The following is a 15,019-nucleotide window of genomic DNA, read 5'->3' as shown; positions in this document are numbered from 1 at the left end:
AACCTTTCCTGGAAGTCCTGCATAGCATTTATGGGAAGAAACAGAGATGGAAAAAATCATCTAAGCTACCCCATGTCTTGTGGAAAGAAAGAAGTGAGCCAGCAGAAAAGGTCTATTTAAACAGCTGTACTTAAGAACTTCCTCTAAATACTAAAATAACCTTTCATTTTCACACCGATTGTGTCTGGCTCTCTGAGGTAAGCGTCTATATTTGTGGCGAAGGCTCTCTGCATACATAAACAAGGCTGTGGCTAGTAAAAGGTGAGTATGGAGGCTGTGATTTGATTTACTGAAGGGCCACAAAAAAGTCTCGGGCTTATGTATTAGATCCAAAACATTAAGAAATGTCATTGCAGTGTGTGCTGCGTGCTTTAATGAAGTCCTTGGCGGGTGGACCTCAGCCTCTGGTTTGTTGATTACATACATTTATCTTCATGTGGCCCTGAGGTGAAGCAGGATGTTTCGGCGGTACGTGAGAAACCACACAACCTCACGGTACCCATCAGGTCCCTCGCTTCCTTATACTCACGTACGTTTACATCAGCCGTTGTACTGTCCGCGTACTTTTCACATTGGCCTCGCTTGCGATGAAAAAGCATAGCTACAAACTTAAACATTCTAACTAAATGCCTCGGATAAAATATCGTTTGTAAAAATTCAATCGTGTTCGTGTAAACGTCAGATAACGTCAGATCAAAAATATAATTTTTTCTAATGTCATTGTAAAAGATTATCTGCACTGTTATCTCAAAACACTAAGTAGGCTACACTAAAAGTAAAAATTAAAATAATACTAATAACGTTAAGCCCACCATAGTAACAATGTAGGTCAAATCAATATAGCCAGTTGTTATTCTTGGCTAAATAATTTTCTTACGTAGGCTACTTACGCACGAACGTACATATTGATTGATTGATTGATTGTGACATTCATTTTCATGTGTAGCCTATTTAATATATGTAATGTAATGTTTCTAGGTTTTGATGTATTGTTATTTATTCAATTTTTTGTTTTATATATATATATATATATATATATATATATATATATATATATATATATATATATATATATATAAACACAGCGTTGTGTTTTAGTGTTAATTGAAATGTCCTGGTAGAAAATTACAACTACATTTTACTCTCTTTTTTTCTTTAAACAGTGTATAATGATTGTATTTATTTATTTATTTATTTATTTGGTGTAACATTCATTTTCATAAAAAAATCATATGTTTTGAAATATTATGTTATTAGGTTTTGATTTATTGTTATTTATTTTATTTTATTTTCCCCTATATTTCTATTTTTTTTTAATTTGTTTATTCTTTGTTTATATATAGCGTTGTGTTGTGGGGTTAACGGAAATGTCCTACATTTTCCTCTTTTTTATTTTATTTTATTTTTATTTATTATTAAGTTTTTTATTTTTTATACATTTATTTATATATTCTTTGCTGTTATATATTTTTATATATTATTATATATTTTATTTTATTTGTTTTATTATTTATGATATGGTTTTTATGATATTATTTTATTTTTCCTATATTCCTATTTTTATGTATTTTTTTAAATTATTTATTTATTTTTTAATCTTTGCTGTTTTATATTTTTTTTATTTATTAAATTATTTTGTTTTATTTATTTATTTGTTTATGATAGTGTTTTATGATATGGTATTTATTATATTTATTTTATTTTTCCTGTTTTGCTATTTTTATTTATTTATATGTTATTATTTAATCTTTGCAGTTATATTTTTTATTTTATTTATTACAAATATTTTTGTTTTTTATTTATTTAGTTATTTGATAGTGGTTTATGATATGGTATTTGTTATATTTATTTTATTTTTCCTATATTACTATTTTTATTTATTTATATGTTATTATTTAATATTTGATGTTATATATTTTTATTTTATTTATTACAAATATTTTTGTTTTATTTATTTTGTTATTTGATAGTGTTTTATGATATGGTATTTATGATATTTATTTTATTTTTCCTATATTACTATTTTTATTTATTTATGTTATTATTTAATATTTTTATTTAATTTATTACAATTATTTTAGCTTTATTTATTTTGTTATTTGATAGTGTTTTATGATATGGTATTTAGGATATTTATTTTATTTTTCCTATATTTGTATGTTTGTTTTTTATGTTATTATTTAGTGTTTGCTGTTATATATGTTTATTCTGTTTATTATAATTATTTTTGTTTCATTTATTTTGTTATTTATGATAGTGTTTTATGATACAGTATTTTATTTTTCCTGTTTTCCTATTTTTATTTATTTAATTAATCTTTGCTGTTGTATTTTTTTATTATTAAAATTATTTTTGTTGTATTTATTGTGTTATTTTTTTATATTGTTTTATGCTATGGTGATTATAATATTTATTTTTAATTTTTCCTGTTCCTTTATTTATTTATTATTTAATATTTCATTGTAAAATTCATTCATTCTTTCTTTCTTTTAGGTTTAACGACAATGGCCTGGTAAAAAAAATTACAGTGTATATTTTTTAACAGTGTATATTTATTTTATTAAAACAGTACATGTTTTATTTATTTATACAGTCTTTGCAGTCATATATATATATTTTTTTAATTTAAATTATTTCAGTTTCATTTATTTGGTTATTTATGATAGTGTGCCTGCTAATCCATCTTAACTTTTATTGTAACGGTAAGGACTTTGAAGAATGACAGTATGACAGCATGATGAACTAGTTACCACCCACAATGGCGTTGTAGGGAGGGAAACATCATGTTTAATGTACTTTGCATAGCTCGAATAGATCAAACCACAAAAACCAATCGGGCGAGCGTCTCTTTTTCTCACAGCGCGTGAGTGCCACTGTGAAAGCGCGCGCACTTGTCTGTGGTCACCACAACTCCACAGAGCGGAGGGGAGCTGCAGCTCAACACGCCTTTACCTTGACCAAACACGTTCAGAGTAGTGTATTTGTATGTATATTACTTTGTCAGGGCGATAAAACGTGAGGAATGATTTGGTTTGTACACATATTTTGGTATTAGGTTTTGCGGTTGGACATTTAGAACTGACAAGATGCCAGCGGAGAAACCTACAACTCAGGTGCGCGACGGAAACACGCTTGTACACAGCTCACAAGTGAGTAACGGAAGTGTTTTTACATTGTGAACAGTTATTAAATGTATTTGTTTACTAGTAAAGTTTGTGATTTAACTAACAGTATTGAACTACTCTTGTCAGGCTGTTAGTCCAGAGTGAGACTGAATAACACCTGTATTATTTTGCTCATTCTAAACTATGAATTCATAATTTTTATTAATAATGTCACAACTTTGCTTACTTTTTATTATTTTATTAAGAATGTTTTTACAGTAGGCATAAGTAGTTCACATGACTAGCAGTCATGGCAGTCTCCAACAATGTGACATGTTCATGTGATGCAATTTTTCCACCCAAAAACTATTATACTAAGTATAATGCAGAGCATTCACTTTTATGACACCGTTTTAACTGTGAAACTATATATGTGACCCTGACCAAGAAATCAGTCTTAAGTAGCATGGGTATATTTGTAGCAATAACCAAAAATACATTGTATGGGTCAAAATTATAAATTTTTCTTTTATGCCAAAAATCATGATGATATTAAGTAAAGATCATGTTCCATGAAGATATTTTGTACATTTCCTACCGTAAATATATCAAAACTTAATTTTTGATTAATAATATGCATTGCTAACGTCATTCGGACAACTTTAAAGGCGATGTTCTCAATATTAAAATTTGATGGAAATATCTGATACTATTTCAAACTTTGTTTCCCTGTTGTGTAAATGTTTCAACACTCATGTTTTTCTTAAGAAAGGGTTTATGTAATCTGTCTCTACTCTATGATGTTATCCTACCCATTGTATCTTCACTAGACTAGATTATTTTTACAATGACCAAGATAACTGTTAAGCATGCTTTTTGTACAGTACACGCTTATCATAGTGTCCAAACCTTAAGCATCATTTCCTCTCACACAAAACATGCCCGCTGAGCATCTGTCATACACAGTATTTCCGCACTCCCACCCTTTTTTGTAATAAAGACGTGCATGACGTGACTCGTGAGAGATTTTGTATATTCTTTTCATATGCTTAATATTATGATACTTCATAACGGTTTAAGCTGTTACGGAAAGTACCTGGTCTTAAAGCACAGGAAGTGTTTTGTAGACTGGTGCAGGCTGATGCAAAAGTTGGTAAAACGCAAAACGCCAGACCTGTGCTTCGGAAACAATTTGTCATTATATCACTTGAGGGAGTCAACGGCCATACCTAAGTCATGCTGCGCTATAAAAAGCAAACAGCAACGCTAAAACACAGAGGAAGAGTGACTGTGACTTTAATCATCGCATTTTTGTGGCTGATCAAACAGAGCTGGAGCTAAAAGATAAGAAATCTCTGTGGTCTACCATTGAAAGCATGTTGTAGTTGCTCAATTCTTTCTAGATAGGCCTACATAAAACCACAATGAAGACCCAAAAGTGTCAGAGGTTTGCCGGACTGATTTAATTACACGTACAGATAGAAATTTTAGATGCTGTATATTTTAGGCTGAGCGTATTTGAACAATTCAACACATAGTAACATGGTTTCCACAAAAATATTAAGTAGCACAGGTGTTTTTAACAATGATAATAGTAATGTTTCTTGAGCAACAAATCAGAATATTAGAAAGATTTCTAAAGGATCATGTGACACTGAAGACTGGAGTAATGATGCTGAAAATTCAACTTTGCCAGCACTGGGAAAATTACATTTTAAAATGTATTTAAGTAGAAAACAGTTATTTTAAATTGTAATAATATTTCACAATATTACTAGGTCATTTTGTGTCAAATCAACTAAATTTTAAAAACTTCCTAGACTCAAACTTTTGATTGCGCTTATATTTTTTCCGAGGAAAGATATGTATAGTGATGAAAGCCAAAATATTAAATGTCCTGGATATGTCCACTATTTTGTAGAGGGGGGTCAAAATGGCAATTCAAAGTCAAGTTACAGGGGTGAAAAAACGACTTCAGAAAGATGGCAGCATCATAATGTTATTTTCACACACAGATTGGAAGGTCTGTTAGTAAAATCAGTTGACTTTAGCAATCTTTGTTGCATTATGTGCCAATGCTGGCCATTCAAAAATGGGGAAACAGCACTTTAAGTTTTTCTCCAAAGTTTGCATGCCTGTAACTCAAGAAGTATTAAAGATATCTTAATGCCCATTTAGATATTGGGTTTAAACAAACTTTTCTTTTGTAATCTTTATTTAATGCCCTATTAGATTTGGTTCGAGAGATATTTACTTTTTTTAATAACAATTTAGACATTTTCAGTGGTCAAAAACCAAATGTTGGTCAGTTTTAAAAAAATATGATAATCTTTTAAAGAGGAATATCTGAAGAACAAATAATGTTAAAACTACAGATGTATCTAGTTGCCTTCTGCCAAGACAACTGCATTGAACATGCTATTAATATTCTTTTTCCAAAGTTCACATGCCTATAACTCAATAAGTATTAAATTTATTGCAATATGATTTTAGATTTTAGTTGTTAATAAACCTTTCTTTTGCAGTCTTAATTTTCAAGGCCCTAGATCATTCAGTCCCAGAGATGTGGGGATCTCAATGAGGCTCCATGTCCAGATTGTTGAATGTTTCCCATTTTCAGTGTCCGAAAACCAAATGTTGGTCACTTTGTATACAGCTGTTACTTATTTTATTTAAAGAACACTGTCTGAAAAAGAAATAATGTTGAAATTAGAATTGTATCTTGTTTTTCTCTATCAAAACAATTGCAAAGTTTTCGAATGGTCACCATTGGCACATAATGCAACAAAGATTGCTAAAGTTAACAGATTTTACTAACAGACCTTCCAATCTCTGTGTAAAAATAACATGATGTTGCCATTTTTCTGAAGTAATTTTTAGCCCTCTGTAACTTGATTGACATTTTGACCTCCCTCTACAAAATAGTGGCTTACTCAGTAAATATTCATCCATGACGTTTAATATTTTGGCTTTCAACACTATACACGTCTATCTTTCTTCAGAAAAAATATTAGCAAAATCTAACATTTCAGCCAGGGACCAGCCAGGGTTGAGTTTTTACTGTATTTTTAATCAAATGAATACAGCCTTTGTTAATAGTATATGCTGGGTTCTGAAATGAAAGATATAACTGATAATAATTACCATTTATTCGTCTAATAGATGAGAAACTGATGCATTTTATGTAGAAAGTCTATAAAACATGAAAGCAGAATCACATGAATGGGTACAAAAGAATACTTGTTAGCAATTCTAAGTCAATAATAGCAAAAGCATTGTACACATCATAGAAGCTAGTGGAGGAAGTGCTGGCCGGGTCTTGTGATAAATGGCAGGCATGCACAAATATTTCATTCGTATTTGTGTTGTCGTTCTTAAAATAAAAGCTTATTGTTAGATTTGACCTGTCGTCTTTTGATGGAGACCTCCTGTTTGAGAGATGGATTGCTTTTGTGACCCAAAGAGGTTGTTCTTTTATTGTGTGATATGATTGTTCTTTCTGCAGGGTAAGAAGTCCCAGTGAAGGTCTGTTTCCTTTAAGACTTTTGAAAGTGATCTGGATCTAAGGGACACGCTGGTGAACGGGTAAATCAAGATTTACAGAGGGATGTCTCCATTGACCCTGCATTCACCTCAGTGACCTCCCAAAGTGGCTTAGCAGCTGATACCAGGTTATTTCTATCCCCTCTCTCCATTCAAAAAAGATATCATTCATTCAGGAGCAATGGTCGGATTGGCTCGACCTTACACCTATTGCAGGAGCCATTGAGTGGCGGAGTGAAGTCCCACCGAGCAATTATCGGGAGCACAACTATGTGTGTCCCTGAGGATGTCCTTTCACACTGGTTGATGGCACCATGTCTTCGCTCGTCTACATTGTTCTTGAGCTCCTGATTGCAGTTTTGGCCGTGGCGGGGAACGTTCTGGTGTGCTGGGCCGTCTGCCTCAACAGTAACCTCCAAAGCATCACCAACTTCTTCGTGGTGTCACTGGCTGTGGCGGACATCGCAGTGGGACTTCTGGCCATCCCGTTCGCTGTCATCATCAGCACGGGCTTCTGCAGCCATTTTCACGGGTGCCTGTTCATTGCGTGCTTCGTGCTGGTCCTCACACAGAGCTCCATCTTCAGTTTGTTGGCCATTGCTGTGGATCGGTACATCGCCATCAAGATCCCATTGAGGTGAGTGAATGTGTTGTGAGTTTCAGGTAATAGTTGAAATCAGATGTCTGGTAAGAAGAGGATTACCGATCACATGGTTGCTTGAAAGATTATTTTAAGTTATAGTTGCCCCAAAGCAGGAACATAAAGTTTCCAACCAATTGTAAATGTACCGGTTATTATAAAAAGTAAAAACTGATCAAAACTCATATTAAAGATCAAACAGAATTACAGCATGTCTGTCCAAATAATGGGAGATCGGGGTCTTTTTTTTGTTTTTAATGCAATTTGTATACTATCTGGTTTTGCAGAAATTACACCCAACCCAAAATGTAATATATACACTACCAGTCAAAAGTTTTTGAACAGTAAGATGTTTTTTAAAGAAGTCTCTTCTGCTCACCAAGCCTGCGTTTATTTGATTCAAAATACAGCAAATGTCAAAATGTTTAAATAATGTTTGAATATATTTTAAAATGTAATATATTCCTGTGATTTCAAAGCTGAATCTTTAGTATCATTACTCCAGTCACATGATCCTTCAGAAATCATTCTAATCTGATTTGCTGCTCAAAAAACATCTATTATTATTATTATTATGTTATATTATGTTAAAACAGCTGAGTATAATTTTTTCAGGTTTCTTTGATGAATAGAAAGTTCAGAATAACAGCATTTATCTAAAAATAGAAATCTTTTGTAACATTATAAATGTCTTTATTATCACTTTTGATTATTTTAAAGCATACTTGCTAAATAAAAGTTTGAAAAAAAAAATACATACAGCAAATATTAGAATGATTTCTGAAGGATCATGTGACACTGAAGGATGGAGTAATGATGCTGAAAATTTACCTTTGATCACAGGAATAAATTACATTTTAAAATATATTCAAATAAAAAAACAGCTATTTTAAATAGTAAAAATATTTCAGAATTGTACTGTTTTTGCTGTACTTTGGATCAAATAAATGCAGGCTTGGTGAGTAGAAGAGACTTCTTTAAAAAAATCTGTGTGTAGTGTAGTTTACTCAAAAAATAAAATCTCATGTCACTCGAACACAAAATATGTGACCCTGGACCACAAAACCAGTCATAAGGTTAAATTTTACAAAACTGATATGTATACATCACATGAAAGATCAATAAATAAGCTTTCTATTGATGTATGGTTTGTTAGGATAAGACAATATTTGGCCGAGATACAACTTTTTGGAAATCTGGAATCTGAGGGTGCAAAAAAATCAAAATACTGAGAAAATCACCTTTAAGTTCTCCAAATTAAGTTCTTAACAATGCATATTACTAATCAAAACTTACATTTTGATATAGTTATAGTAGGAATTTTACAAAAAAATCTTCATGGAACATGATCTTTACTTAATTTCCTAATGATTTTTGGCATAAAAGAAAAATCAATAATTTTGACCCATACCATGTATTTTTGGCTATTGCTACAAATATACCCCAGCGACTTAAGACTGGTTTTGTGGTCCAGGGTCACATATATTGAAATATTTGGAAAAATGAACGTTAGTAGAGTAGTAGAGTTTTTGGACACCACTCACTCTCTTTGTATGGACAAAAATAGATATTAAAATCTTTTTTTGCCTTCCACAAAAGAAAGATCATACAAGTTTTGGGACAGCTCGAGTCCTGTCTATGTGCGTGTGTTTGTGTGAATGTTTACAAGTGTGTTTAATCAAATGTTATTTGTTTGCAAATCTATTATTATCTAATCTGCATTTATGTGTATTTTGCAAATGTTTAGATATGAGGTTAAAGGCTCCTAGACTGTGTGACTCTCTGCCTTTCTCCTAATAATGACTTGATAATGGGCACAACATGCACTGCAATTCCCTCAGATACATGTAATTTCCCTTTAATTACTCTAGCAATGAGGGGTATTTGTTTTAGTAAATAGGAGCCATGCAGCTTTACCCTTTTGACAAATGTTTTAAGAATAGCTCATTTAAGTAGAGCCAAATCAATAATCAATACTTAATCTGGCACCGTGTTGTAACAGTGACACACAAAGAAGCAAAAAATACGTCACACCGCACAGGAAGTTGAATAACAATTTGATTTTTCTATCTATCTTGTTTTACAACTTTCAGATCCATCTAAAAATGATTCTGGTCCCTCTTTTAGTGTAAGCCTAGGGGATTTTCAGCCATTTTATTGTCCGTCAGGTTTAAATCATAGGTCTAATCCCCCTTACCTCTGTACAATAAGCCGCATGATTTGTGGTATCATTCATTTTCTGTAGCACAAAAGGTGTGGCAGTTTAATACCTAGTTTTTTTTGTTGTTGTTTTTTTTTTTCAAAAATAAGTATAGTGTAGTATATGCACCCTTTATTTAGTGATTAAAATGTGTAACAAAAAGAGTGATACTTGGCTTAGTGTTTACTATTAATTATATCTCAGTCAAGTTATATGTATTAAAAAAAGTCCATAATTTACTTAGGATGTAAATGCAGCCAGTGTGGAGTCTTTAAAGTGGGCCATTTGAACATTGTAATGGTTTTTCTTAAATGCTCTGGCCCAGCAGCTCTCAGCCACACTTTTCAGTAGCTGAAAGGTGTGGGACTTTACCTCCCACCTGCATAGAGGGTATGATGCCCATTTCTGCTCATGGTGTAGATTGAGCCACCCGAAGCATTGTAAGAGAACAGCAGTGACAGCAAAAGGCCTGGCAGGTGTTGATTACATAAGGTCTGCCGGCTTCCAGTCTCTGTGGGCGTGTGAATGAGGTACCAGTAGTACTGGAGCCCTGTAAGTCCTCTGGGTTTAATGAAGCAGCCACTGTTGTTCTCGATGGGCCTGATATAAGCCCAAGGATTTTTGGAACAATTGACTTTTGACCACTGTCTGTTTCCAACTGTTGCCCTTGGCAAAGGAAACATGTAGCAGGGCTGTCTGCATGATGGGATGTTTGAAATGCATAATGCTGGTGGATTTTACACAGCTGTTTGTACACTGAGGCTTATACATTTGCTAATATGCTATAATTTATTAGAGGACTTAACGTTTAGTTTGAGGTTCTTCAACCAGAGGTCTGTGGGGGTCTCAATATAGTAATGTTCTTAATGAAACCAATTTTACATTTGGGGTCTGTGAGTAGGCGTTAATGTTCAGTCCTTCTGCCCAAGCAGACCAAACACATTACCAATTAAGTAAAAACTGATTTTATTGCAATACCTATTCGACATCCTTGCAAAAATGCTACTGAATCTACAAAATAAAACGTTCAGCACAATCATTGTAGTCTGTCAGACTACACAACCAGTATATTTTGACAATGTACCCCCTTGTCATCCAAGATGTTCATGTCTTTCTTTCTTCAGTTGTAAGGAAATTATGTTTTTTGAGGAAAACATTTCAGGATTTCTCTCCATATAATGGGCTTCTATGGTGCCCCCGAGTTTGAACTTCCGAAATGCAGCTTCAAAGGGCTCTAAACGATCACAGCTGAGGAAAGAAGGGTCTTATCTAGCAAAACGATCTGTTATTTTCTAAAAATCTTTTTAACCTCAAATGCTCGTCTTGTCTAGCTCTGTGTGTACTCTGTGTAGAGATTACAAAGTATATAAATTGTAAACTTTTTTTAGAAAATAACCGATCGTTTCGCTAGATAGACCCTTCTTCCTCGGCTGGGATCATTTAGAGCCCTTTAAAGCTGCATTTAAACTGCATTTTGGAAGTTCAAGCTCAGGGGCACCATATAAGTCCATTATATGGAGAGAAATCCTGAAATGTTTTCCTCAAAAAGCATAATTTCTTTACGACTGAAGAAAGAAAGACATGAACATCTTGGATGACAAGGGGGTGAGTACATTATCTATAAATTTTTGTTCTGAAAGTGAACCACTCCTTTAAGAGTCAGTACTTTTTAGTAAGTCCAAAACATATAGCGCAACCAGTCAGTGTACTCCAAATCTTAAATGAATTACTCTTATGAGCTGGTTTCTTTTAGGCTAGTGTAGTGTGACTCGTAAACAAATGATTCATTTGAACTAGCTATTTTTAGAGAATAAAAACATGCAGTGCAACCAGTTTAGTCCCGAATTAATTAATTTTTATGAGCCTGTTCTTTTTAGTAAATCAAAATCATAAAGCATAACCAGTGTAGTCAGAATCCTGAACTCTTAAGTGCTGGTTCTTTTTAGAGAATCAAAACCATATAGAGCGACCAGAGTAGTCTGACTCCCGGATGAATGACTATTATGAGCCTGTTCTTTTTTGTAAATCCAAAAAGAAAAACCCAAGTGAACACACAACCCAACCAGTATACTGTATTCTTTCAAACAAATCTTCAGAGTTGTTTCTTTTTAGTAAGTCAAAAACATGTAGTGCAACCAGTGTAGTCCAAATCTTGAATGATTGACTCTTACAAGGTGGTTCCATTTAGATCCAGTGTAGTCCGATTCGCGAACAAATTACTCATTTGAACTGGCTCTTTTTGGAGAATAATAAAACATGCTGTGCAACCAGTTTAGTCCCAAATTAGTAACTTTCATTAGCCAGTTCTTTTTAGTCAATCAAGAACATATAGCTTGACCATTGTAGTCAGAATCCCGAATGAATGACTTTTATGTGCTGATTCCTTTCAAAGAATCAAAAACATATAGCATGACCAGTGTAGTCCAAATCTTGAATGAATGGCTCTTATGAGCTGGTGTAGTCTGACTTGTGAACAAATGATTCATTCAAACTGGTTCTTTTTAGAGAATAAAACATGTACAGTGCAACCTGTTTAGTCCTGAATTAATAACATTTATGAGCTTCTACTTTTTAGAGAATCAAAAACATACAACCAGTGTAGTCAGACTCCCAAATTAATAACTTTTATGAGCTGGTTCCTTTTGGTGAATCAAAAACATATAGCACGACCAGTGTATCAAAAACATACAACCATTGCCGTTCGTCTCCCAAATTAATTAAAAATTAATGAAATACATTACCACAATTTTGTTTGTGTTGTGTTGCTTTTTTAATAGTCAAGGCCGAATAATTGAATTGCTTTTATGCCACCTCTATAAAGACTGTGAAAAGTTTTTACTGTTTTAAATCCCTGATGTAATTGAATTCAATTCTTCTCATGGTTTTCTAATTATATCACTGAAACAATTAAGGTTAAGTCTTACAAAAACTAGCCTGTAAGTATTATTTTAAGAATAGGCACAATACAGGTGAAATATATGCTTCTTATTAGCACATATCCTGGTATTTTTCAGTTTGGCAGCAGTTACTCGAGCTTAACACCTAAACAATGGACATTTCCCAGGAGCAAAGTCAGTGCATGCATGTGTGGATTTAAGGAAAAAAAAAATGTCGTAGCCTTTTCCAGCCCTGACAGTGTTCACGTACTCTGTGTGCACAGAACAATACGCCCCTCCAGGATGGACTTCAGGAAACATCAACATATTGTTTGAGGCAGATAGAGTTGTAATATATAGGCAAACTTGGCATGCGTATCACTATAGCATGCTTCCTTCCAGAATTGCTGTCTCACGTCTGTTTTTGTTTTGTCTTCCCAAGGTACAACAGCCTCGTCACAGGCCAAAGAGCTAAAAGCATCATTGCGGTATGCTGGATACTTTCAGTGGTCATCGGCCTGACCCCTATGCTAGGCTGGAACAGGCGTGTCGCTGCAGGCACCAACAGCTCCTGCCCTCAAGGTATGACGGAGTGCCTGTTCGAAAAGGTGGTCACCATGGGATATATGGTTTATTTCAACTTTTTCGGATGCGTTTTGATTCCGCTATTTGCCATGCTGGCCATCTATGCACGGATCTTCATGGCCGCCCGTCGCCAGCTCAGACAGATGGACCAGAAACTAGTACACTTGCAAGGACATGCCCATAAGGAGGGATCCTCATCCCGGTCTACGCTGCAAAAGGAAGTCCATGCGGCCAAATCGCTGGCTATCATTGTAGGCCTCTTTGCTATTTGTTGGCTACCATTACACATCATTAACTGCTTCACACTGTTTTGCCCACAGTGTGACCGACCTCAGGACTGGGTCATGTACCTGGCCATAATTCTTTCCCATGCTAATTCAGTAGTGAACCCATTTATATATGCCTATCGAATACGTGACTTCAGACACACCTTCCGAAGGATCATCCGAAAGCACTTCCTGTGGCACGAAAACAGACTGCCCATTGGTAACAGCAACGGAGGCATGGCTGCTTCTTCCGCTGCCGTCAGTGTGATTGAGACTTCTTGTACAGTGTCCAACGGCTATGTGTTGGATGCCAATCCCATTCCTGGCATGGTTGCTTGTGACAAATTTACAAAGCAAATGCCATCAAAAACAGAATTCCAAGACTTGGGATACAGTTTAAATGGAACACTGGAACATTCCTTTCCCGCCAATTCGACACAGATTTTCTCATTACATACTGGAGAGGAAGTTCCCTCCATCAGGGACCATGTAGAAATCATGACTGTGAAAGACTGCAGTGCTATTACTAACGTACATGTCAGATGTCTGGTGCCCATAAGGACGAGCAACTCATCCGATCTTGCAGAAGTGTCTTGACACACACTTATTCCTCAGAAAATACCTGAATGATCTGAATTGTTGTGCTAGTGAGGGTGACTTCACTTACAGTACTATCAAAGGTCAGGAAAGATAAAACTATGTGAGGATCACAAAGCTCCTGTGGGAACCCTCACTACAAAAATTCCAGCAATTCCTACTTGTCTTTGCAGTCAAATACCCTTGATGGGGTTTCCAGATTTTCAGACCTCGTGAAGAACTTGTTTGCTGACATTGAAGAGCATTTTCGAAGCTTATATGTTTGCAAGGAGCTTTATTAAAAGAGCATTGTTTCCTGGTCGAAGTGGGAGAGGCCTAATGGATTAAATCAGTATTCTGGGGAATTCAGCTAAATCTGTTATGACCGTTCCATAAAAGACCTTGGCATGTTTGAAAGAAGAATCCAATTTCTGTGTTTTTTTTAGAAGGAGTTTGTCCAAACTGAGAACATGTACACTCCATCCAACTGCCAGAGCCTCTGTCTTGCTTTAAAACATAGGGATGCAAGATCTGGGGAAAATCGTATTGCAATTTTTTTTTATAAAAAATGTGATTCAAAATGAAAAAGAAAAAAACTCCAGGTTGTTTGTAGGGCTGCACAATTATTACTATTACTAAATAATAAATCATAATAAAAACAAATATTTCTAATAATATTTCACTGTAAAATATAAAATGATATATATAGAGAGAGAGAGAGAGAGAGAGAGGGAGAGAATTTATATTTTACATATATACTACCAGTCAAAAGTTTTTGGACGGTAGCATTTTTAATGTTTTTAAAGAAGTCTCTTCTGCTCACCAAGCCTGCATTTATTTGATCCAAAGTGCAGCAAAAACAGTACAATTTTGATATATTTTTACTTTGTAAAATAACTATTTTCTATTTAAATGTATTTTAAAGTGTAATTTATTTCTGTAATTTCAAAGCTGAATTTTTTGCATCATTACTCCAGTCATATGATCGTTCAGAAATCATTCTAATATTCTTATTTGCTGCTCAAAAAACATTTATTTTTATTATTATGTTAAAAACAGCTGAGTAGAATTTTTTAGGTTTCTTTGATGAATAGAAATTCAATACAACAGCATTTATCTGAGTCAGAAATTATTTGTAACATTATAAATGTCTTTATCATCACTTTTGATCAATTTAAAGCATCCTTGCTAAATAAAAGTATTAATTTCTTTTTTTTTTTTTTTGCTTT

The 15,019-nt window shown here is 33.9% G+C and overlaps 1 protein-coding gene across 1 annotated transcript; it reads left to right on the top strand.

Annotated features, from left to right (window-relative positions):
* Positions 1–2,947: 2,947 nt before the first annotated feature.
* adora2ab (adenosine A2a receptor b) lies at positions 2,948–14,393 on the top strand. Its single transcript, XM_073824704.1, has 3 exons — positions 2,948–3,149; positions 6,610–7,284; positions 12,806–14,393. The coding sequence occupies exons 2-3, from the start codon at positions 6,962–6,964 to the stop codon at positions 13,809–13,811; spliced, it is 1,329 nt and encodes a 442-aa protein (XP_073680805.1). The 5' UTR covers positions 2,948–3,149; positions 6,610–6,961; the 3' UTR covers positions 13,812–14,393.
* Positions 14,394–15,019: the final 626 nt, after the last annotated feature.

This window comes from Garra rufa, chromosome 19 (assembly GCF_049309525.1).
Source record: "Garra rufa chromosome 19, GarRuf1.0, whole genome shotgun sequence".
NCBI classification, from domain to species: domain Eukaryota; kingdom Metazoa; phylum Chordata; class Actinopteri; order Cypriniformes; family Cyprinidae; genus Garra; species Garra rufa.
Note: the sequence above shows the minus strand (reverse complement) of the source record. Positions and strands in the feature narration are given on the sequence as shown.

Coding starts and splice junctions, on each gene's coding strand:
- adora2ab (XM_073824704.1), top strand. CDS start 6,962: ATGTCTTCGCTCGTCTACATTGTTCTTGAGCTCCTGATTGCAGTTTTG. Junction 7,285..12,805: donor GCCATCAAGATCCCATTGAG/GTGAGTGAATGT, acceptor TGTCTTCCCAAG/GTACAACAGCCTCGTCACAG.